This window comes from Typopeltis vanoorti, chromosome 2 (assembly GCF_054136105.1).
Source record: "Typopeltis vanoorti isolate ZY-2024b chromosome 2, IOZ_Tvanoo_1.0, whole genome shotgun sequence".
In the NCBI taxonomy this organism is placed as follows: Eukaryota; Metazoa; Arthropoda; class Arachnida; order Uropygi; family Thelyphonidae; genus Typopeltis; species Typopeltis vanoorti.
The window spans coordinates 160,313,288-160,338,348 of NC_143550.1; the positions used below are offsets into that span (position 1 = coordinate 160,313,288).

Here is a 25,061-nt window from a genome sequence, read left to right on the forward strand (position 1 = left end):
AGCATGGACGTCATCAAGGAGAAAGGCTGGTAACTACATACAAAATATGAATCATAAGCAGCATGCGCTTACTAGCTCATCTCTCGGTCACAGCTGAGTTGGCAGATTACGCTATTAGAGTTCAAAGGAACAATTGTAAAAGTTTGTGCAGATTAAAAAAAAAAAAAATTTGCATCCAGTTTTCAGGAAGATGTTGGCACGAGATAGAGAGAAATGGAAGAGTACTGTTCATCAGCTGCAGTCCTCTTAAAAGAGGAGGCCATGGGATTTAGATTGTTAGCACATTTAAATTCAGTCTTAATGCAGGCTATTTTCACAAAAGCTTGTGAGATAGAGCAATCCTATCCCACCAGCTTTTGTTGATTATTTTATGGAGCATCTAGAAAATCAACTCATTTACACTATTTTTCCTCATCACTATGGCTGCATTATGTTGATTTCTTTGCAGTTGGGTCCCACTCACAGTCAGAATTACTTCGGTTACTGGAAGAAATAAGCTCTTTGTACTCCTATATCAAATTCATGATTGAATATTCAGGAATAGAGATGGAAGGGTATGATGTGTTTCGTGAGGACGGAGGGGGTAAAAAGGTAGGGGAAGTGCTATTGATGATAGAGAAAGAGTTATGTCCATATAAAGTGGAGATGCAAGAGGGAAATTGTGCCAGTGGTTTTGAGGCAGTATGGTGTGAGATAGAGGTGAATGGAATCAAATACTTGGTGGGATGTTGTTATAGACCAGGTAATGTGGATGGTGGTGGTGATAATGAAATGTACAATCAAATTAGCCAAGTAAATAAGAAAAGGGTGATCAATATGGGTGATTTTAATTATGGCAATATAGACTGGAATGATGGGATAGCAACTGGAAGTAAAGAAAATGAGTTTCTTGAGTTTTCGAGGGATAACTACCTCAGACAGTATGTAACAGAGGGCACATGAGGATTGAGGGTCTTGGATTTGGTCATCTCATCAAAGGATGTAATTGTAAATGAAGTGTCAAATCATCCACCAATTGACGAGAGTGACCATGAGGTGATTACCTGGGTGGTTGCCAGCAGTGCGAAGACCTCTGTGAGAAAAGGGTATATGTGGAACTACAAGGGGGGGGGGTGATTATGAAGAGCTCAGGAGACAGCTTGAGGGTGTAGCATGGAATGAGGAGTTAGCTGGAAAAGAGATCAATGCAGCTTGGGGGATTTTCATAAACTGTTTAGTAGATGCAATGTCTATATGTATTCCAAGGGTGAGAAGGTTAAATTAGATGGGTGTGAGATGGATGAATAAGGAGATTAAGCATGCGATACAGAGAAAAAGGGCATTGTGGAGGCAGCATAAGAGAAGTGGAAATAACCAATTCCATGAGGTCTACAAAGACCATGCAAGGAGGGTGACTTGGTTGGTGAGGGTAGCTAAAGAGAGGTATGAACAGCAGTTCGCTAATGAAGCCAAAAAGAATCCTAAGAAATTCTTTCGATATGTAGCCAGCAAAATAAAGAATAATTATGGAAAGATAACATTGATTGGAGAAAATGGTATAAAGACAGCTGATGCAGAATGTGTGGTGGAGATACTTAATGAGCAGTTCATAAAGATATTTCAATCTTGTGAATGCGGCTTCATGGAGGGATTGAGAGCAGTTGATGATGGGAGGAGAGACTGACTGTAGGTGAGCAAGAGGTGTATGGGGAGTTGAGTAAACTAGATGTTAATAAGGCTGTGGGACTTGATAATATATCACCATATTCTGAGAGAATGTGCCAGGGAGTTGACGCCTGCCTTGACATATTTTTTTAATATGAGTCTTGCACTTGGTCAAGTTCCTAAGCAGTGGAAGGAGGGCAAGATTGTGCCACTTCATAAAGGAGGTGATCGAACTCAAGCATCAAATTATAGGCCTATCTGTGTGTCAGGTGTTGTGGTTAAGTTGTTGGAGAAGCTTGTGAGAATTAGAATCCAGAGTTGGGTTGATAACAATGGTATTATCTTTGATGGACAGCATGGATTTGCTAAAGGAAGGTCATGTTTTAGTAATCTACTTATTTATTACAATAATGTGACTGCTTCCTTGGACAGAGGAAAAGGATACAGAGTAATATACTTGGATTTTGCAAAGGCTTTTGATAGAGTACCTCGTGATAGGCTGACAGTCAAACTAGAGCAGATGAGGTTGGATATTAGATTGGTGCATTGGATAGGAGACTGGCTATCTGCTAGGTATCAACAAGTTGTGTATGGGGGAGCGATATCCAGGAAAAGGAAAGTCACTAGTGGAGTGCCTCCGGAGTCTGTTTTAGGTTATCCAAATCTTCACCTATATCTTAATGATATAGGTGAAGATTTGGATGGAGATATTCAGTCGTTTGTGGATGATGCAAAGTTGGGACAAACATGAAGTGTAGTGAAGATGTTGTGGCCTTACAAGAAGACTTGAATAGATTGAGTGATTGGGCATGGAAATGGGGATGCGAGTTCAGTGTTGCAAAATGTAAGGTTTTAAAATTTGGAAAACAAAGAGGATGCAGAATTTATGCTTGGGGAGAATATATTGTTGGAAGTAGAGGAAATAAGAGATCTGGGGAATGATAGTGGATAAGGATCAAAAATTTAGGGGACACATCACCAAAATTGTGAAGACAACACAAAAGCTTCTGGGAATGATGCAGAGGACACTGATGTGTAGAAGTAGAGAGATTCTTATTCCATTGTATAAGGCTTTGATTAGGCCACACGGACTATTGTGCCCAGATTTGGTCACCGGGTTTTCATAAGGATGAAGAGATGTTGGAAAGGGTCCAAAGGAGACTGACTAAGGTAGTTTTTGACCTCTGGAATGTCGAGTATGAGGAAAGATTGAGAAGATGTAATTTGCAGTCTGGTGGAGAGGAGGAAGAGGGGAGATATGATAGAGACCTACAATTTGGTAAGGGGTAGTTATACGATCAGTGGTGGAGAAGTTTTACAGAGAATAGTGGGAGATCACAGGAGAACCAGAGGTCATCCCTGGAAACTATATAAAAAGGGTGTGAGTAGGGGAGTGAGAGGCAGGTTTTTTCGTGCAGAGTTGTGAATAATTGGAATGCCTTGCCTGAGAATGTGGTGTCTGCAGAGTTTGAATTGTTTGAAACACGGTATGATGAGCTGTGTGTGATAAAAGGACCTCCCAGATGAGTCTTTGACTCCATGAGGTCTTGGGATGGTAATAATAATAATAATAATAATATGAATTCGACAACCAACTACCCTGCGTAAAATTTGTAAAGGTTTTGTATATGTAAATTTACTTCTATTATTTTTACTACTTGTATTTTATATACTTGCGTACTACATAGAGTTAAAGCTTTCTCTTTACGTTTTTACTTCACTCATGCCGAATTTATGTCCCCCCCCCTCTATTGCCTTGTCTTTATCGTGAGTATGACCCACTTTAATTTTAATTGCTGCCAGCCATATGTGTGCAACTTCAGTCCCTTACGCTCTTCAGTTTGGCAAATTTATTTGGTTTTTTACTTCGCCAGCTAGACTGAATTTCGGAGAGTGAGGGATTGAAATGGCAATGCAAAGGCTTGTAACTGTTTCTAATTGCCTTACTCAGCACTTAAGCTAGTTGTAGCAATTTCTTATCAGCACACAGGTTTGTAAAGTTTTTCGAGATAGTGCATTGGCAAGAATCAGATCAGTGTGTTGTTAATAAGTCGTTTATTTTAACCAAGAAATGTAAGTACATATGGGACAAATAATTAGTTATGACTATCATTCCTAGCCTACCTAAATCCTCATTATTACACACCATTATATATCATACGCTACTCTATTACCAACACAGTATTATACATAATTAAGACAAATACATATTTCATACCTTCACACTGTTGCACATATCCATAGCACAAGAGTATATCTTCCTTTACAAACAGTCCATTTAAGCCAGGGGTCTTCAATCTTTCAGACAGTGTGGGCTACATTAAAAATTTCAGTGAAGCTTGCGGGCCACTAACCTATACTGCGGTATTTAGAATTGTAAGATGCTTTCCAGATTCACAAGGAATGCTGTGCATTTGATACTTTACATAAAATCCTATAAAAATAAACAAACTCAGCTTTAAGAGCATAGGTAGGAGTCAGGTTCATGATAAGTAAATACAATCAATACTTGAAAGAAAACATTAATTTTTTATGTCAATGGGCAACTTGGCAATGTTTTTCCTTGACCAGCTTGTCGATATTGGTATCAATGTTGGAAGTCGCTATGCACAGAGTATTCTTGAGATGTTGGTCTGTAATCTGAGTTTTGTCTTGGACTTCACATGTTTCATTCTGGAGAAGAACTGCTCACATAAGTATGTGCTTCCTAACAAAGTGCACATCTTCAAAGCATGCCGGGGAAGATTAGGGAATGCATCCTCAGAAATGTAGTCTTTGTAAAATGTATGCAAGGGCACATTGAATAATTTTTCTCTTAAAGAAGAGTTGTTTTGGAGTTCAAGCCGCTCCATTTGTACTGAGCCTGGCATTTCAGCAGCATTGGCATTGAAAATAAATCTAAAGAAGACAGTTAGTTATGAAAATCACTAAATCTCTCTTCGAACTTACTTTGCAACACAGCTAATTTTGTAGCATATCCATCAAGAGACGAACAGTTGGACTCAGTGAGAAGCTGAAAAATGTGTTAAGTTTTTTTTTTGCAAGTTGTGCCTCCCAAAGTGAGCTTGGTCACAAAAGCTTTGTGATCAAACAGTGCGCACCAGTTGATCTTTGGATTGTAGCTGCATATTTAGGTCATTCATATGCAACGAGATGCCATCCACTTCAGATTGTTAAACTCTGCACTCAGATCCCCCTTGGTTTGCATGAACTTCTGTATTTCTCTCCTTAAGTCAAAGACTCTTTTAAGAACCTTCCCCTCTGCTCAACCAATGCACATCACTATAATAAACCACATCGCCGTGATCCGCTTCGCACTCTTGCGTCAAAAACTCTTGGAATTGACGATGATTCAACCCTCTTGCCCTAATAATGTTGACGATAGTCACAATAAGTCTCATGACATTCTCAAATCTAATAGTTTTCATGCACAAATTCTGCTGGTGGATTAAATAGTGGTAATGGATGAAATATTTTCCTTCTTGTTCCGGTTCTTTCAGAGGAACAAACCCTTTGTTCTTTCCCACCATAGCAAGGGGCACCATCAGTTACCACACCCTCTAGGTTGGTTAGTGGCTTCAAGAATATCAGTGCCTTTCGTCATTCCATTCATAGGTATGAGCGCTAGCAGTTCTTCTGTCTCATTGAATTGTTGATCAATGCCACGGACAAAGATAGCCAGTTATGCTGTAAACTTCAGCACAACTGGATATCTTTGTCCGTGGCTCTCATCTAAAGCAAGTGAATATGACGCAAATTCGGACAACAGTTTTTTTTTTAAAGTTCCTTCAATGTCATTGGCAAATTCTTCGACACGTCGTGCTACAGTTACCCCAGACAAACTCGATTTTTTAAACACTTCCTTATTATTTGGGCACAGAATATCCCCAGCAGTGATGACTCTTTCAGAAACTCCCCGTTCAAGAAGGCTTTTGATTTTTTAGCAGTTTTTTCAGCTATTACATAACTTATTTTGATGTACGCTTTGCTCTCTTCTCTCTGCCTTTTAAATGTACCCTGCTGGCATTTTAAATCAATTTGGAGACGGTTCACTTTGTTTACACGAAGCCTTCCTTGAAGGTGATCGAAATCGGATGCATGCTTTGTCTCATAGTGTCGTTTTATATTGTATTCTTTTGATACTGACACTGAATCATGACAAATTAAACACACACTGGCTTATCATCGATCGGCACAAAAAAAGTACAAATTGGTTCACTTTTCATTGAAAAGACAAACAAGAATCACTTTATTTATACTGTTTACTTGTAGACAGTGATGGAAGGTGAACCCAAAAAATGATCCAAAATGGCCGTGTAACAGTTATTATCCACCGAATATGCTCACACTAATGAAAAAATGTCTGGCAATATAAAACCAAAATAGGCTATGGCTGACATGACGAACCTGTGTGCACTTATACAAGAATATCACACTGTTCACGATGGACTGACTGACTGTGGATGAAATCCTCTTGTATTTATATGAAAATAACGAAGTATCGAGAACCTTCTATACTTCATGCATTGTCTAGTGCCTTCGATCTGGAAGGCACCAGACAGCTCACTCGAACGAACTAGTGCTTCAGCCATCAACCTGCGACGTTAGTACTAGTACCTAAGTACTGCTTGGCGCTGGTAGATGGCTGAAGAAGCATGTCTATTTAATATTTATTTTTATAGCATTTTATGTAAAGTATCAAATGCACAGTGTTCCTTGTGAATATGGAAAGCATCTTACGATTCTAAATAACCCAGTATAGCTTAGTGGCCCTCAAGCTTTATTGAAATTATTTTTTATTTAATTGCTTTTTAATGTTAAGTAGTCATTTTTCAAAATGGATAGCTGGCCATGGCAAAGAGCTCCGCGGGCCATGCGTTGAAGCGAAAAGTTCCGTCAGGATATTTCATACCTTTTGTCTTGATTAGGATGCTTCTTGTTCTCAACATGGACATCGCGGAAATTCATTTCATCTTTATTGAAGGCTCGATGCGAATAATGAGCAATATCTTTCTTTTCCTCTGTAGTCCCTCGAATAATGAGCAATATTTTTCCTTTTCTTTTCCTCTGTAGTCAACGACTGGAAGCTTTTCTATCTGAAAAATTCCTGAGGAGATCTGGACTTCATTTTCGAGACTTTTCCATCGATTCTCAGCCACAGGTGCTGGCGGTTGTGGAGGACAATGGCAACTACTCTACTTCAGAACACCTCAACTCTCGGAACAGTCTGGAACCACGGGAACTCCAGTGAACCCCTAAGAACGAGCGAATGCTTTAACAGAAGTAGATGGGATAAGAAGTTGGTTCAATAGTTTTGAAGCTGGACTGTGTATGGATGTTATCAGCAGCTATTGATATTACATGTTGAGAAGAAACTGGAGGAATAGTAGTTTCCAGCTTGTTGGAGCAATGCCCAAGGAAAAACAATAAAAAGACAATGGAACATCTACGAAAAGGTGATTGAAGCAATCGATGTTTGCAAGAGAAGAGTCATCTGTTAGTCATTGTCCTCTTCTGGATAGCATTGAGAAATATTAGGGAGTTTTTTGTGCAGCATCCTAAATGTGAGAGCAATATTCTATTGTATAAGGTTTAACAGACTTTGAATTTATGAAGTTAGGAGTTGTGCAGTATTTTGAATGAAGGGAGACATCCAAGTTTTTTTGAAGGCTGAGAAGGTGGATGTAATGTTTGCAGCAGAATAGTCTAGATGTAAAAGTCAATCCAGGGAGAAAACTGATTTTGAGAGCAGAATATTAAAAGTAAGAGGAAAATTAAAACACCCCCCCCCCCCCCAAAAAAAAGATTGTTTTTGTAACATTGACCCTCACAGAATTAGTCCATTGGAGAATGATGAACAGATCACTGTTTGAGATATTCGATTGTGGAAGATCATGGCTTGAATCACTTCAGCATCACCATAAGGTTTGTTGGATAAAGAATGGAATGGAATGTACTCTCATGAACAAAACTGTGGATAGGATTTGGAGTTTGTGAGAGAATGTCATTGTGCAGGTGAAAGGACAGATCCCTAGATATCCCAGCAGTGATAGAGAAATCTCATAATAGGAAAGCATTCATCATGAGAGGCAGTGAACGATCAAAGAGGAAACTGATGAGATAGTCAGAGGACAGAAGGGAAATCATAAGATTATAGCTTGTTAAGAAATCCTATCATATGTCTTGGAAATGTGAAAAGTAACCTACATGGGTTTCTTCAAACTTTTCCATAACTTGTGTCCAGATCAGTGAAGTTGGAGTCCTGGAGATCATTATCTTGAAAGAAAATTGTTGATAGGCAGCTGTACCTCTTGAAGATACATGCTAGGAATTTTATAACTCCCCATCTACACACATGCACTCGCAAAAAAGCTATAAACTTATAGTATAGTTTTTGAACTATTGGTTCATTCATTGTAACTAATATAATTTGAAAACTGCTAACATATGGATGTTTATCAAAACTTCATTGCTCATTCCATTCATTTATCTAGCAATTCTCTTAACAAGTAACTCAATCTCATAAAAGATGCTATGGCATTTTGTTTTAATATACTATCAGGATACGGTGCATTATTAAAATCCATACTCTTTCCATTGCCACATAATCTGGGATTAAGATAATAAATATCCCCAATTTTAATAAAATTGCCAGCCTTAAAGAAGTATAGTTTCCATGAAACATGAAAAATACTTTCACTTTTTCATCAATGAAACGTTTTCCCTCTATCATACCCTAGTAGTTTATTAAATTCCATTTGCTTGCTTCCTCTTTTTTCTTGGCCAGGCAGAAAGCTCTCTAGATCTGAACATATCACCATGTTTGTTTTCTTTAATGCAAGGGATCCAGTCTATCTAAACATGCTATCTATACTGGCCATGGGATACTTTTTTACCGTACTATGGTCCTCTCAGTTACTTCACATCAGGGATACTCTTCAAAGAAAATTGATGATGTATTGAGCAATAGCTGAAGCTTACCTGAAGCAGCTATCATAGATCACCAAGTTTTGGGAAGTGACGCTTTGAACTCCTACCGGTTCCCATTTATATATAATTGTAGTTTTTTTTTAATTTTTTCAGTAAATGACAACGTATACTAGAATATTAATTAAAAACTTTAATCAATACCTTCATATATTTCCATAAGCAGAATGTACCGTTACGTCCCATTGTGAATGGTATTGATTTCTCCACATACAAATTAGCCAACGTGCTCACACAGTATACTGGCAATACACCTTCACACATAAAATACTCAGCCCACTTTAAAGCCAGTATAGAAAACCTCTCACTCCAACACACTGACATAATGGTCAGGTTTGATGTCTCCTCCTTGTTAATTCCAATGTCCCACTCAAAGATACTTGAGACCTCATCCAAGCTGAATTTCCCCCTTATATCTCAGCCTTATTTCAGTTCACCATGAACTCAGGCTATCTCATTTGGCAAGGAAAATTCTACAAACAGATAGAGGGGACAGCTATGGGTTCTCCACTCTCTCCACCCCTGGCCAACTTCTTTATGGAGACATTTGAAGAAAAAGCCTTAAACTTTTCCTCACTGTGTGGCTACATGGATGATGTGTTTGCTATTTGGCCATATGGCCTAGATATAGGCTACAATTTCTCAACACACTTAAACAGTCAACACCCTAGGATCTGGTTTACCTTAGAAAAGGAAAACAACAACATTCCTTGACACTGATTATGCACCTGATGGATCCGTGGCTTTCTCTGTTTACAGGAAGCCTACACATACAGGTAGATACATTCACCAGCAGTCACCCCCCCCCCCCATCCAAACAATATGGGATTATAAAAACCTTATATAACAGAGCAAAATTAATCAGTTCAGATAACAATGCCCTAACTACTGAATTTAAACACCTTCTTAGCCAATGGCTACAACCCTTCAAAAAATATTAAAACCAGTTAACCACAACTCCCCCCCCATTCATAACAGAGATTACCCTAAATCTATCCCCATTCCTTATATCCAGGGTACATCTGAAAAAGTAACAAAAATCCTAAGAAAATATGACCTCACAACTAGTTACAAACCACATAAGAAATTGGAATCTCTTATCTGCTCCACCAAAGACCAGCCACTTCCCCTAGACCTACCTGGAGTTATACCAGGTCCCTTGCAGTTGCAAACTGCCTTGATATTGTCCTGCCTGTTTGGCTGGACAGCCAATATCAGGATATTCGAACACAAGGACTGCATCTGGTTTCAGCAATACAGCCACTCAGGACTTGTCGACCATGCAATGGACACCCATCACAGAATATGCTGGCAGAAGCCACAGCTCTGCAAGCCTCAACAGACTTGGGTATGATTTGTGTATGTGCATGCACAACCACTATTTTGCTAACTGGAGACCTATTGCTTGTAGAAAAGTACTGATGGCTTCATAGAATTTGTTATCAAGAAGTTAGGTTAATAGGACTTCTTTGTCCTCTTCCTCCCAAGAAGTGGTTAAAGCTGTTTCTGAAAGAATAACCAAATTAGTTAGATCTGTTGGTCTTTCTCTTATTAGATCAGATGTGCTTTCTCTCTTTTAACAAGATTTCGCCCTTTTCAGACTTTGCAAAAGAGTCTGCCACAAAGAAAGCCTTGGTTGTGAAGTTCTGCTTTGATGGCCAAATTTAAACAGAAGTCGACTAAAGTTATCCATATTATGGGAAATAGTTCTCTATGCATCCCACTACATGCAATAGTTTAAATTTTAATAATATTTCTCTTGTTTTAAAATTATGACTTAGACCATGCTACTCTGTTATTTGCGTGTAGCTCACGTTTTCATTGTTGTCTTCCAGCTGTTTATTTTTAAATTCATTCCGAGGATGCTCTTGATACTAAATAAATAAAAATACATGATGATTTATATTTATCATGTAAGTTATTCTATTTATCATGTAAGTTATTCCATTGTTATCATTTATTTAGAAAAAGGATTATGTTTGGTCTCTGGAGAAGGGCTTCTCGAATTACTTAGTCCTTACCCCATCCACAGTACTAAAATATTTCTTCTGTCCTTTCATGAGGGATTGCAATTTAAAAAGTCAATTAAACAATTATTTGCAGTGACAGGGCAATGTATTCATATCAGAAGAAATTTGTGCCAAATTGTGATTGAAATTGCCTACTGAAACAGTTATTATCAAAAAAAGGGTGAAGAAAAGGTCAAACATGTTTAGGAGTGAGTTTGATTATCAGGAATTCTGGGATTTAAGTAAGGTGTGTTGCTGATAGTCAGTTCTTTGGGGTTCTGAGTGGTGTGATAAGTCAGGAGAGCAATAGAGGAAGCAAACAGAATAATATAATGCAAAGAAAATGTATCATAGCTTTTCAATATGCAGTTAATTTTTATTCTGCTCAACAATAAAAAGCAATATCTTAATGCTGATCTTGAATCAGCATTAAGATATTGCTATCAACAATAGCATAGTCAGTGAGACAGTGTCGCTTCGTGTAAATTTATGCACATCTTTATGTTGGAACAAAGCGTTATTGATGAATAGTGTATGTCCTAAACAGAATCCAGTAGGTACTTATTATTATTATTGTTATCATTACTTATTATTCTTATTATTCTCTACTTATTATTATTGTTATCATTAGCTTTACTCTTTCTTCTAGATTTTCCTAAAACATTTCTATAGGCTTGGTATTCATTTCCTATTGTACTGTTCAGATCCTGAACACCAAGGACAAGGTTTTCTTTGTCAACTTCCTTCTCAAATGACTTGCAAACTCTTTCCATTTCTTCTCTCAAACCTTCTGGAGACCATAGACACAAATATCTCATCATCCAATTCTACATTATGATGTTTTCCTATATCACTCTTCTTGAAATTGCCTGTCATTTAAAATTTTCTTCATGTTTAGTCTTGTAGTTATTATTTAGAAGATTTTCCTGTTTTTATTGTCTTTGTTTTCAGTAACAGTAGTTTTATGTGGTACCTCTCTAATTCTTCTGCCAGTTTCAGATCTGTTGATACTTCTTACCTCCAATGATGCCAATTTTGAGTTTGCTTCAGTAGCTGACGTTTCACTTCACCCTTGTTCCCTGATGAAAATGGCAGAGGCTTTGTTTAACTGGGTGATGCACCTGCCATTATGACATTTCATCTTCTCTTCTTGTACCAACATATATATTATGTGTATGTAAGAGCAAAATAACTTCCTTTCAGTTTAAAAGTAATTATTCGTATGTGCATTGTCATGTTTACAATGGTGTTCATACTTTTTTTTTTTTTTTGCTAGATTAAGAAGTATATGCATAGTTATTCTATAGTTTGCTCACCATTAACAGGTACATATATAATGCATATATATTTTCTTTACACACACATATTCTTTATTTTTTTTCCCGCTCTCACCTTTCCACTTTTTTTTTTATTTTTTTTTTTAATGTGGTAAGTATATCAGTATCATATTTTATATTATGGTGGTAGTTCTGATATATATTGTATTTTCCTTTTTCATGTAGTTATTTTGAATTAATTGATTTATTCTGATGAAGCTCCAAAAATTTAAATGAATTTTACATGTGCTCTCTAAAGTTATGGAACCACAGAAAGACATTGCATGTTGTTGAATGGGAGAGGATTATATTAATTTTAACTTTTTTTTAGCTTCATAATTTCAAGTAATCTCTCAGTTTTAGAGTAACATAATAAAAAACTAATCTGGTAGAACCCATACTCATGAAAAAAATTAACTGTGTTAATTGTCAATAACGACATAATTTCATATGTTGTTGTTCTAATTAACTAACATTTTTTCAATCATTTTTCTTAGTACTGACAAAGAGGACTGCTTTGAAACTGGGTATGTCCATGTTAATTTATGATTCATACTTGAATGAAGGATGCTTTATTGTATTTTGCCTTTTTGGTTTTACCTTGTAACTAACAATCAGGAATGGTGCTAAGAGTTCTAATTTTTGAATTTACTAATACAAATAAACCTGTCATGTTCTGCATTGGAGAGTGAATTTTGAAAAGTAAATAACAGATAAATGAAAATATGCAGTTACTTATTTTCTTATTATTTAGTTATTTCTTACATTTATTAGAAATATATCTGCAGCTAGGGAGAAAAATATGCCATAAAATGACCATAAAAACACTACATGATAATTAACTGCAAAAATAATGCTATTGATTTAAAATAAGCATCAAGGTTGCTTATTTAAACTGTATTTGCTGCTTTTACTAGATAGCACAACTCTTGCATCACAGTTCAAAAGAATTTATAATTTTTCTTCGAATTTCTGTACAATTATTATAGTTTGAATTAGAGTTGCTATTAACTGAGCTATAGTAAATTGATTCTTATTTTTTAATCATTGAGATGAATTTGAGAACTGTCTACAGTAATTTTTACACAAGAGGTTGTATGGAATGAAGTTGGTTTGAGTCTTGGATTTTTCCTGTCTTGTACACTTTATGCACCTACTACAGACATTTCTTTGTGCATCCCCTATAAGTTATGTATAATTGTGTAAACTACATGTTTACACAATTACACATAGCTTCAATTTGTTTTCTCAAGTTATAGTGAGCATCTCTGTTTTAGAGTGAAGACATGATCAAGCACTAAGTCACAGTGAGGTTAATGCTGCTTGAGTATTGATTTACATAGTGGTTAATTATAGACTGTAGTGTCCCTTTAACCTACTGAAATTTTATTAATTTAAATAAAACCTTAGACAGTAGCAGTTTTAGTTTTATTGTGCTCAAATCATTCTCATATTCTAAACTACTTGAATCATTTGAAACTGACAGAGCCTAGCTAAACTTGGATAACCACTATTTCGTTAAAACAAAATAACCATTAAGGAATCCTCTGCTCTTATCTAATTAAGTATAAAATTATGAAATTAACACAATGCAATTAAAGCAGATATTATTTAGGTTAAGTGTTATACTTTCTGCTCTGTGCATTTGTGTCTAATCAGATGCTGTCAAAACATTTATTATTGAATCTATTAAGACATAGGTATGCCCACGTGCACTCATGCACACAGAGAGAGAGAGAGAGAGGAGGGACAATTTATTATTTCATGTAATTGCAGTCTCATCTGTCTATACCAAATGCTTCTTAACAAGTTCTGTTACATAAGCTTGAGGGATAATAATGTCAGAGTGGAAGGAAGTAAAGTGATAAATAACAGGAATGTAGTAGAATGAGGACACCTGCAAATAAGAGAGAAGCGATGCCATTGTGTATTAGCTAAAGACCTCAAAACACAGAAAATGCATTCTCAAAGTCAGCTGGCTAATGGGAGCCAGAAGTTTTGAAGCCCTCAAATAACCTCAAAAAAAAAAAGTATTTAATAGTGAGCATTTCAGAATTTTTCTCCTTCAAAATATCAAGATCAGTTTGCAAATGTATTGTCTAATTCACTGCAATCTTTCCCAATCATCAGGCAGCAGCAGCTGCAACAATCAATCAATCATTGTTAGCTCTTCCCTTTTTTGCCAAATTTTTCACATTTTTACATACATCTTTGTCAACTGTCAAAAAAGCAACTGACAACATTTTTGTCAGTTGCTCTTTCTGTACTCATTTTCACAGGCAGCATAAGCATGAATATGTAGTCATGTTCACTCTCTTGTTTTCAAAATTTTTATCACCCTTATATATATATCAATCCACACACAGAACATTGCACAACATAGTGTATATTGGAATGTGCATATGGGTTGGACTTCCAAGAAAAGGAACCAATTGATGTTCTTTTTGAATAGCTGGAGGTTGTAGCTCTTAAGAAATACATATCAGTAGATGCAGATAGAATGAAAGAGTATGAGAAGTAGGTTGAAGATTTTTTTTTTTTGCAGTTGAACATTGAACAGTTGCCTCTACTTGTGTTATTATATGTTTAGCTGAATGTAGAGGAATGGTGGATGCCAATCTGCTAGAACAGTGCCCATGAACATGTAGAAAAATAAGGTACAAACACACTATCTGGGTTGGAGTGAGTCTGTGGGAGTAAGCCTAGATATTATCAAGAATATTAAGAATGTTTTTGGTGTACCATTGAAAATTAGCAATAGTGTTCTAAATTTAGGCAAATTTGTGATTTATAGAAAGTTTTACCAGCTGGATAAGTGAAAAAGCAATAGAAATTTTTTTTAGAGGCTGATGAGGCCATCAATTTGAATATCTGAAGACTGGAGATAAATGTTGGTCCAAGGAGAGAGAGAGAATTACAATAAAGTACTAATATCTTTATTATTTGAAGGTAAGAGTTGGTAATTAGAGTTTTTTATTTGGCCGGGGGAGGGGGGTTCAAAACAGGCAGGACTATGTTTTGATAGTTTAAAGGTGAATGTGTTTAAAGCATTGTAAGGTTTGTCAGAACCATACAATTCTTGTATGGTTCTCTATGGTCTTGTATGGTACAAAATATCAGCAAAACCATGAATAAAGCTTGACATCACCCATCAAAAGTAATTTATATATAGAAGGAAAGAGTATAGTCAAAAGAACAGAAGTATGCAGCACTCCTGCATTGGAGAGAAATTGTGCACCTGACATTCATCAGGAAACTGGCTACCTAGCTACAGAGTGGAACACAGATTATAAGATAGCAATTTGATGAACAAGTCTGTCAGACCTGATAAAACACCATTGGTGTTTCCTTTCATATTAATCGTTGAATCAATATTGTTAAGTAGATCAATGTTGCTTTTTCAGGCACTGCTATATTATATAACGTATTGTCATTTTTGTTAATGTATTTAATCTCATGGTTGCATTTAGATGAAACAACAGAAATAAAAGTAACCTTATATCTTTTACATGTTATTTATATAGGAATTCATTCTCCAGTTAATAATCAGTACTTATGATTTTACAAAAAAAAAAAAAAAAAATGATGTACTTCACTGGAGTTTGGGTACATCAAATACTAATTACTTCAAGTGTTCAGGAATTCACTTGAGAAATAAAATAATAATAAAAAAAAGACCTTGTGATTTCTAAATTACAGTATATGGGTATTTCTTGAGAATTTTGAAAGTAGCAGAATACTGTTCCTTTGAAGTGGAAGCTTTACAGTGCATAATTTGTATATGTATATTTTTTTTAAAATTTGTTAATGACTCAAGAGAAAAAACATGTTAAACGCAATAAATAACTTTAATAATGAAAGTAGCATAAATCTTTTGCACTGAAACTAACAGCCATCATCAGTATATGGAACAAGCAAGCACTTGAATGGGTGGGGGGGGGTTAAGAAAGGTCATTTATTCTGTTTCTTTGAATTACTTGTTTGTTCAATATTCTGATGTACTGAAAGTTTCAGTACATCAGAGTATTGAACTGCTATCACGAGTAAAGTCCTGGTTCTATTAAAGATTTAGTAATGACTTCAGTTATATATAACTAAAGATATGAATATTTTGTTTATTAATTATATTTAGAAGTTGATAGTAGACTTAATGTTTAACGTAAATTTCCATTAACATGCCCATTAATTTGTTCTTTTGTTTTGTTTTGTTTTTAAAAAGTTATCCTTTTGAGAAGTTTCAAATGCTAATTACTGTATATTAGTTATTAATTTGTGAATATTTTGAAATATTTGTCCTACATTACTGCTAATGAATATATTCAGAGCATTTCAGTAATTCTTCATACTCTTTTCTGAGTATTACAGACTATGGGTAATACTCATTATGATTATTACTCATTGTTTGTAAACCTTTAGTAGACTGTTAATCAGTCACTTTGAAATTTATTTAGTTTTTTTTTTTTTTTTTTAAATGTAGTCAGTTGTGCCCATGTTCTAGCTGTTAATTTTGTATTCTCTTACTAGACAGTAATTTATTTAGCTGATTTTGTTAAGAATGTGCGATAGATGGCTTGGTTAACATTACATTGAAAATAACTGAAATAACAGAAGAAACAAAATAAAAGGAAGATAACGTTTATACAGAATACAAATATGGGAAAAGAAGTACAAGTTGAATCATGAACTTGATGAAAGTAGATGTTTATGTTAAGACCACACATAGAAGAGATTGGAGAATATATAGTAATTTAGTGCTGTGTGAGCTGGGTGGAAAACTGTGATTAATCAGAAACTAATAATGGAATATTAATTGCAAACTATCATAATGTATGGTATGCTATAGGGCATACTATATATATCAGAGAACATATATCAGAAAATTGTGATGATGAGATATAAGCTAGCAGTTAAGTGATAGAGAGAAAAAGAGAAGGAATTCATTGATATTCTCTTTGAATAAATACCTCCCTATACTGCCAGCTTTTGTGAAATAACTAAGTAACTACTTGAACAAAACTGTGAAGTGTAGTCAAACAGCAGAACTTCTGCTAAAGCTGAAAGCACATATGTGAATATGATTTGTGTCATAGGACTTAACAATCTACAATCTCAGATAAGTTGGTTGTTATGTAAGAGGGAGAATTGTGTCCTAATATGCAGTCCCCAATTCCAGATTCACTTGATGGACACTTTTCCTATTCAAGACTGATTTTTGCAGCTCCTAAACCAAGGTTCCCAGCATTTTTTAGCATCATATCAGGTTATGCCATATCATGGTATGGTCATTTCTCTTATTCATCTAAGCTGTAACTATTATATTATAAAACTAGTAAATTACTAAGACAAAACTTACTCTGTCCTCAGTAGAGGATCATGTTCCCATTTATCCATTCCTGAATTCTGCTGTTAACCACCACCACTTTTAAAATACTAATCGCTTAACCTCAGTCTTGGATCCTCCTTTATATAATGGAAGTATTTCTCTGTGCACTCTGGCAGTGCTCGAGACTTAAACAGCCTGGTTAGGACACTGTCATTTCTTTTACACTTACTTTCCTGTAACTTCAGGTTGATCTCATCCAACTTCATGGCTGTATTCATAACATGGTTGTTTGGCTGCAGGATGAAAAAAACATCAGAAGAAAAAATTCGCAGGACAAAATATATAATTGGTTGCTGCTGTAGGATAAAGGGAGCAAGAGGAAATATGGATGACATGCATTGTCATATTAGCCCAATGAGCACAAGATGAGTGATCATTATGAGAGATCTTTACTATGGGGATATAGATTGGAAGAAAGAAAGGGCATAGTCAGGGAATGAAATAGAAGTTATGCAGATGTTAAGTGATAATTACCTGAAACAGCATGTGATGGAAAGTAAAGTATCCAAGGTTTGAAATGTTTGATCTGGTTATAGTATCAACGAATTTGTCCGAAACCAAGGTAATCACTTTGCCTCCTGTTGAGAAGGGTGATCATGCAGTCTTGACCTGGGAGGTGGCGAAATGTGGAATTTTCAATTAAGAAAGAGTATATATATTACAACTTATAATAAATCAAAGTTGTATATATACTCTTTGAGTAAAATGAGTATTTGGCTAATACTCTTTGAAAATACTCTTTGACTAAAAATCATTCACCAGATTATACATACTTTTCAATAGGAAATACAGATTTATAACATAATTTTGTGTATAAGCAGTCATGCAAGGTGGCATGACATAGCAATATATCAGCCACCCATACATGAGTGTCATTTCTCAGGAAATGCGTTTTGTTTACAGGAAGCAGAGTTAAGATTGCACAGAATTCTTTTCTTTTTTTTTCTCCCCCTGGTTATTTCATATATATATATATATATATATATATATATATATATATATATATATATATATATATATATATAAAAGATTCTTTCTAGCAGTTTTTTTTAATACTAGTTAATGTTGAAAGTTTATTTTTCACTTGGTTAGAGTATAATAAATTTAGTTTAATCCTTTATCCAAGTGTGAGCAAACAAAATTTGTGCCTGAAAGTATCTTCAGGACTGGGGTAAGGTGGTACAACACCAGGGCACTCCTTGCACAGGTGGAGCAAGCTACCAACACTCCTATCTCAGTATCTCCCATAATGCAAAACACATCTTGCGGATATGTCTAATGTTATGCATTAAGGGAAGGGTCACAACCCAGACTAGTTTTGACCTTTATTGAGGTCTCTTCAGTGGGAGCCAGGCCCAAGTGGAGATATCAGGCAGAAGCATTAGCAGGTCATCTCTACCTATCGGAGTTGTCAAATGGGATAGTTGTTATTGAGATACTGAGATAGGAGTGTTGGTAGCTTACTCCACCTTTGCAAGGAGTGCCCTGGTGTTGTACCACCTTACCCCAGTCCTGAAGATACTTTCAGGTACAAACTTTGTTTGCTCACACTTGGATAAAGGATTAAACTAAATTTATTATACTCTAACCAAGTGAAAAATAAACTTTCAACATCTTTCTCTAAATCCAGAGTAATTTATTAAAAAAGGGTGGCACACCATTTGACAATTCCGATAGGTAGAGATGACCTGCTAATGCTTCTGCCTGGTATCTCCACTTGGGCCTGGCTCCCACTGAAGAGACCTCAATAAAGGTCAAAACTAGTCTGGGTTGTGGCCCTTCCCTTAATGCATAACATTAGACATATCCGCAAGGAGATGTGTTTTGCATTATGGGAGATAATGAGATAGGAGTGTTGGTAGCTTGCTCCACCTTTGCAAGGAGTGTCCTGGTGTTGTACCACCTTACCCCAGTCCTGAAGATACTTTCAGGCACAAACTTTGTTTGCTCACACTTGGATAAAGGATTAAACTAAATTTATAATACTAGTTAATGTTTAAACTATCATTTTTAATGATAATTTCTCTCTCACTGAAAGCTACTGGTATTAAAGTATTACTTTTTAAATAAAAGAAAATATTTGCTATATATTAGGAATATATAGAATATGTGCTAGAAAGGATCAGTAGAACTTTAAGGCTCCTTAAAGATATTGACAGAAGAAAGCTGAAATACTTTGGACTCATTGAAAGGATAGAAGGAGGACTTCTCAAAACAATAACAGTAAGTACAGTTCCTGGAAAATGAGGAAGGGAGTGGACCCTCAATGAGATGGATGGGTGGTGTGTCTGAAGTGACTACCTAGTGTGGAGTGGTGTGGCACATCACCAAGGAACGGAGTTACCGTGTGGCATCAGATGTCCAGTGAATAAATTGATGGATTTATTACAAAAGATGGAACTTCATAAATAATTGTCAGATGAATTTTGTTGAATATATTAACTGAAAAAACTTCTGACATGAATAGTGACACATGGAGGACAATAAACTCTGCAAACATTCCAAGATTTTTAATCTATTCTGGGAGAAGCTTTGAAAATTAGAAATTTAATGAAATATGCATTGCAGACTGGGTTATATGTACAGTCAGACAAAGGCATCATTGGAGGATGTGGGGGGGGGTAGACAGTATTAGCAATTTTCTGGGTATACTAAGCCTGGGAAGGAGGACAGGTCTCATTTTAAGTACATAGGTATAGTATGCCAGTTTGGGTAATCAAGAAAAAACATCTCTACTTTGCAATCAATAGGTATATAACTTATCAAACACTATGGTATTGATGCTTGTGGAAGTCTGGTGGTAGATGATTTCCCAGTGCGAGACCATTACTTATTGGAAGCTAGAAATGGCTTTAACAAGTATCATGCTTGGGCTCTCAAGCAGGTTGCTTGTTTATCTGGCACCCACATTACTAATGTATGAATTATTTACATTATTATTTACACAAGGCAAAGGCAATATTTATTTGATTATAAGCAATGTATTTTGTGGTCTGAAACTTACAGACTATCTTTGTTGGCAAAAACAGTTGATACAAGGTAGAATGCAGACATTGGATTTATTTGAAATTGAATGAGCCATGTGATGTTTCTAGTAACAGTACGTTATAACTGAGAAAAAGGTTAATCATAACTGTAAAAAAAAAACAAAAAAAAACTTAATGATGCATTATTCTAATCAGACTTTCCCATATTTTTGATAACGATAGGCAGTCATTCCGATTCAAGTTCAGGCAGTGAATAACACAGTACTAATGTGTTATTTACCTTTCGTTGTGAATTATTAATTACAGTGGTCCCTCCAGGATATCCTGGAGGCCACTCGACACTACAGTCTACCAACTCGATACTTCCACTCAAGTATATTTTCATCTGTTAATTGTAAGTTTGTCAATTAAAAAAAAAAAAAGTTTATCCTGTAGGCTGCATTCATGTGCGCAGTAATACTGGGAAATTTAAGAAACAGTTTTCATCACAATTTGATGCAGATTGATGGCCTGATCCAATCCATGAACTTTCTCTTCTTCCTCCTCACACACAATTCATTTCAGCACTTTATTAGCTAGTTAAATGATCTTAATATATGGGTCAGTCTGGACAATGGGAAATTGTTCCCTTCAGTGGAAAATATCCAAGTTCAATTCTCATCATGATAAGAGGAATCTTTATGTGGACCTTTTTCAAATGAAGGTTAGTTGATTTCATAGGGATACAGCCCCCCCCCTTCCCCTTCTCTCTCAGAAACTCGTGTTTTTCATCCTGCATCTAGGCAAATCGGCCAAGAGAGTACACAATTTACAGATATATGAGATAATGAAAATGAGGATTAACCACCCTGTTCTGTCAGATCTGGTTTTGAAAATCTGCAAGGCATGGTGAAGGATCTATGCATAAGAGTAAAAAAGATAGATTTATGTTTCAAATGATGTTTTTATTTCTCTTTTTAGAGTAATTTTAACGGAATTTATGAAGGACAAGAATTACCAGAGGAGTTTAGAAGATCAATTTTTATCCCCATTCCAAAAAAGTCGGGAGTTTTAGACTGTAACGATTTTAGAACGATAAGTCTTAATAACTCACACAGCAAAAATTCTGGTGCAAATAATTTTAGAGAGAATTAGGAATAAAATAGAAAAAGAAATGAATGAGGAATAGTTTGGATTCAGAACCAACAGAGGAACTGGAGAGGCTATAACTTGTCTAAGAATTATTGCGGAGAAAACACTAAACCATGGTGGAAAGTTGTTTTTGGGATTTCTAGATTTTGAAAAGGCATTTGATACAGTGAAACATGAAAGGCTTTTTGACATTCTAGAAAATACTGATATTGACTCTTATGACTTGGAAATTTTAAAGAGATTATATTGGTCACAAATAGCATCAGTATATGTAAATGGAGAGGAAACAGGAGAATTCCCGGTGGAGAGAGGAGTCAGACAAGGATGCAAGTTATCACTATTATTGTTTAACTTTTATAGTGAACAAATGTTTAGAGAGGCACTTGAGGATGTAGAAGAAGAAGGAATAAAAATAAATGGAAGAATCATTAATAACTTAAGATATGTGGATGATGTAGTGGTGATGGCAGAAAGTGAAAATGGGTTACAACAAATTATTCAAAGATTTGAAAACTCTTGTAAAGAGTTTGGACTAAGAATTAACACAAAAAAGACCAAGATAATGATAATGGGTAGAAAAATATGAGATAATGTAAAAATGAGATGTGGAGGAAAGATTTTAGAAGAAGTGGAAAGATTTCAATATTTAGGTAGCTGGATCTCAGAGAAAGGAACTTCAGAGTTGGACATTAGAAATAGAATAGGCAAAGCTAAATCGGCATTTATGGAAATGAAGAGAATTTTAATAAACAAGAACACTAAAATAGGCGTTAGAATTGGAATAGTTAAAGCAACAGTTTGGAGTATTGCAAGTTATGGAAGTGAGTCATGGACACTCAGAAAGAGAGATATGGAAAGAATTAATGCATTGGAAATGTGGTGTTATAGAAAGATGGAAAAGATTAGCTATACAGAAAGAATATCAAATCAAGAAGTTTTAACACGAGCTGGGATGGAAAGAACACTGCTAAAGAATATTATGCAAAGAAAGACCAGATTTGCAGGACATCTGAGAGGTTCTTCGGGACACCTGACAAGAACTATATTACAAGGGAAAGTTGAGGGGAAGAGAAGACATGGAAGACCAACTAGAGAGTGGTTTAATGACATCATGGAATGAACTGGTTTAAGAATGATGGAAGTGACAGACAGAGAGAAATGGAGAAGAGCTGCTCATCTGCTGCAACCCTCTTGCTAGAGGATGCTACCGGCCGACGATGGGAGCAATTTCAGCATATATATATCACAGCTACACCATATTATCCATGCACAAAATGTTATTTTAACTCTAGACATTATTTTTCTTTTTAACACCTATAAATTTCTATAAAATTCAAACCCATTACAACCATAGCATACTGTTCTCGTAACTCAAAGTTACTATGGGCTAATGAAAATTTTTATATTTATATAAAATTTTTCATTACTGTTTGCAGTAAGAAGCTAGGTTAATCAGTATCTCGTGCTTGCTAAGTCATTCAGTTTCTGTTATATATATTTTCTACATCTATTTTTGTGGTTGTGTTTATCAGAATTGCAACTTATTTAACCAGAATATAGGCTTTTAGAGATAAAGCTTTAAGACTATTTAGCTTTCTATTTCTTCTATTTATATTTTCATATATATATATATAAAACAAAATATTTTCTATTTAGGATGCTTTGTATCCAAGAAGAATTGAATCAGCTTAGTTTAGAACTTCAGAATTCTAGTTCTCCAGCTATTAACACAAAAATTATTAGCAATCCTCCCATCAGAACTCCTAGTAACCAGAGTCTAACAACTATAATTGATCCTGCACAACCACATCCTAAAGGCATTGAAATTGGATTTAGAGATGGAAGTCAGCGCTCTACTGGTTGGTTTGATGGTCTTCTTGGATGCCTTAGACCAGTTTGGAGTATTCTGGGCAAAGCAGCTACTAATGAATTAAAAGGAAAAGGTGAGGCAATATTTGTTCTTTTCGAATTAATCAGGGTGTGTCGTTTATTTTATCTTGTTATTCAGTTTTTCTGAACTTTTTTATGTACTGTGGACCATATTCTGTGATATTACAAAATCAAATGTTTATTACTTTTTTATTTCTAAAAGTTAATGTATGGGTCATTTATATTTATCTTTAAGTTGGTGCAAAAAATTATGCAAAAAAAAAAAAAGCAACAATGTTTCTTGCAGTAATGACAATAAAATAGAGGGGGGGGGGAGAAGCTGTTCCACTGAGTAGAATATACTCAACTTGGACATTTTAGGCCCAACTCACAGCTCCCCCTAGACACTATGTATTCCTGATTGAGGAACACTGCTGTTCAGGTATAATTTTTTTTACATAGCTCTGCCCATGAAAGGTTGTGTACCTATAGTATATTATTACTGTTCTTAAGCTAAAGATTTTTTTTTAATCTGTTTTTATTTATTTTATATACTGTACATGTCTGCATACAAGGTAACTGGGCATATAAGACCCCCTCCTCCCTTTTTTTTTTCCCACAAAATGTTTAGTTTGTACTTTCTGCACAAGATGACCTTAAATTTTATACTGACCACTGGCAGATTCTTACACATTACCTTTTACTTTAATATAATGCAGGTATATCAGTCACCTTAGGTATTTTCTTGACTGCAATTTATGAATGATGCCTTCCCATGTGAGACAATCAGTAAAATGGTTACTTTTATACAAGTCTATTTCATATGTTGTAATTCATATGATCACCAGTATGGTTTCATTAGGATTTAAATGAAAAAACTCATACTTGTCTACTGTGAATACTTTTATTAAATACAAATATTTATATACAAAATATATAAGTTACTATGCTAATATATCATTATACAGTATTAACATGCTGAAAGCTTATTATAATGCATAGGAGCTAGACAATCACTTGATTTCCAGTGTAGAATTAAGGTTCAGGTTTTGTACCTCTTATTTCAGCAATTTTATTTTTAACTTCAGATATCATTTTAACACCGACATATATGGTATATATATTTTTTGTATTTCTATTATTTTTTTACATAATCCAGAAATCATGCTCTAGAGACTAAACATGGAATTTATAGTATTAAACATTAACCTTTTTTCAAGCCACAATAAGCATAGTGGTGACTCACTCCAGGTGGTGATGGTCATCTCTCACCTAAAGATAATTGCAAACATTCATGTCCACAGTAGGATTCAAACCTGCAGCTTGGTTAGAGAGTGGAGATGCTGGAAGTCTGGCTCTGTAAGTGTTAATGAACTATTTGGTAATTTTTAATTGCGTAACTAGTGTGTCCAGGAAAGGGAGACAGTTAGTTGCTATAGCAAAGTGTATTATTGGATATTGGCTGTTTAAATGCACTAAACATGTATCTAGTATGCCTAAGCTATGAAACAAATAGCAAACCCATCTACATAAATGCTATGTTGGTTTATTTGTAGTTGTGTTGAGTGCTTGGTTTTCTAAGGTCAAGGGTGTGTCAATGGTATATTGGTAAACATGAAGTAATATTAAGACTTTTTTTTTCTCAGAATTTTTCTCAAAATTTAAAAGCTAAATTAAAAAACCAACCCAATCTTAATAAATCTGGTTGTATTAAACATTCCAAAGTTTGGGAAAC

The 25,061-nt window shown here is 35.2% G+C and overlaps 1 protein-coding gene across 4 annotated transcripts in view; it reads left to right on the plus strand.

Moving 5' to 3' along the window:
• The window catches only part of LOC150109577 (uncharacterized), a 251,826-nt gene that overhangs the window by 95,396 nt on the left and 131,369 nt on the right, over nucleotides 1-25,061 (plus strand). For 3 of the 4 annotated variants that reach the window (XM_090413597.1, XM_090413603.1, XM_090413600.1), the window contains exons 3-4: nucleotides 12,454-12,483; nucleotides 23,114-23,400. In XM_090413597.1, coding sequence (XP_090269723.1) covers nucleotides 12,454-12,483; nucleotides 23,114-23,400 — 317 coding nt within the window. The remainder of the gene's footprint in view (nucleotides 1-12,453; nucleotides 12,484-23,113; nucleotides 23,401-25,061) is intronic. The other variant, XM_090413607.1, reaches the window with a different exon arrangement.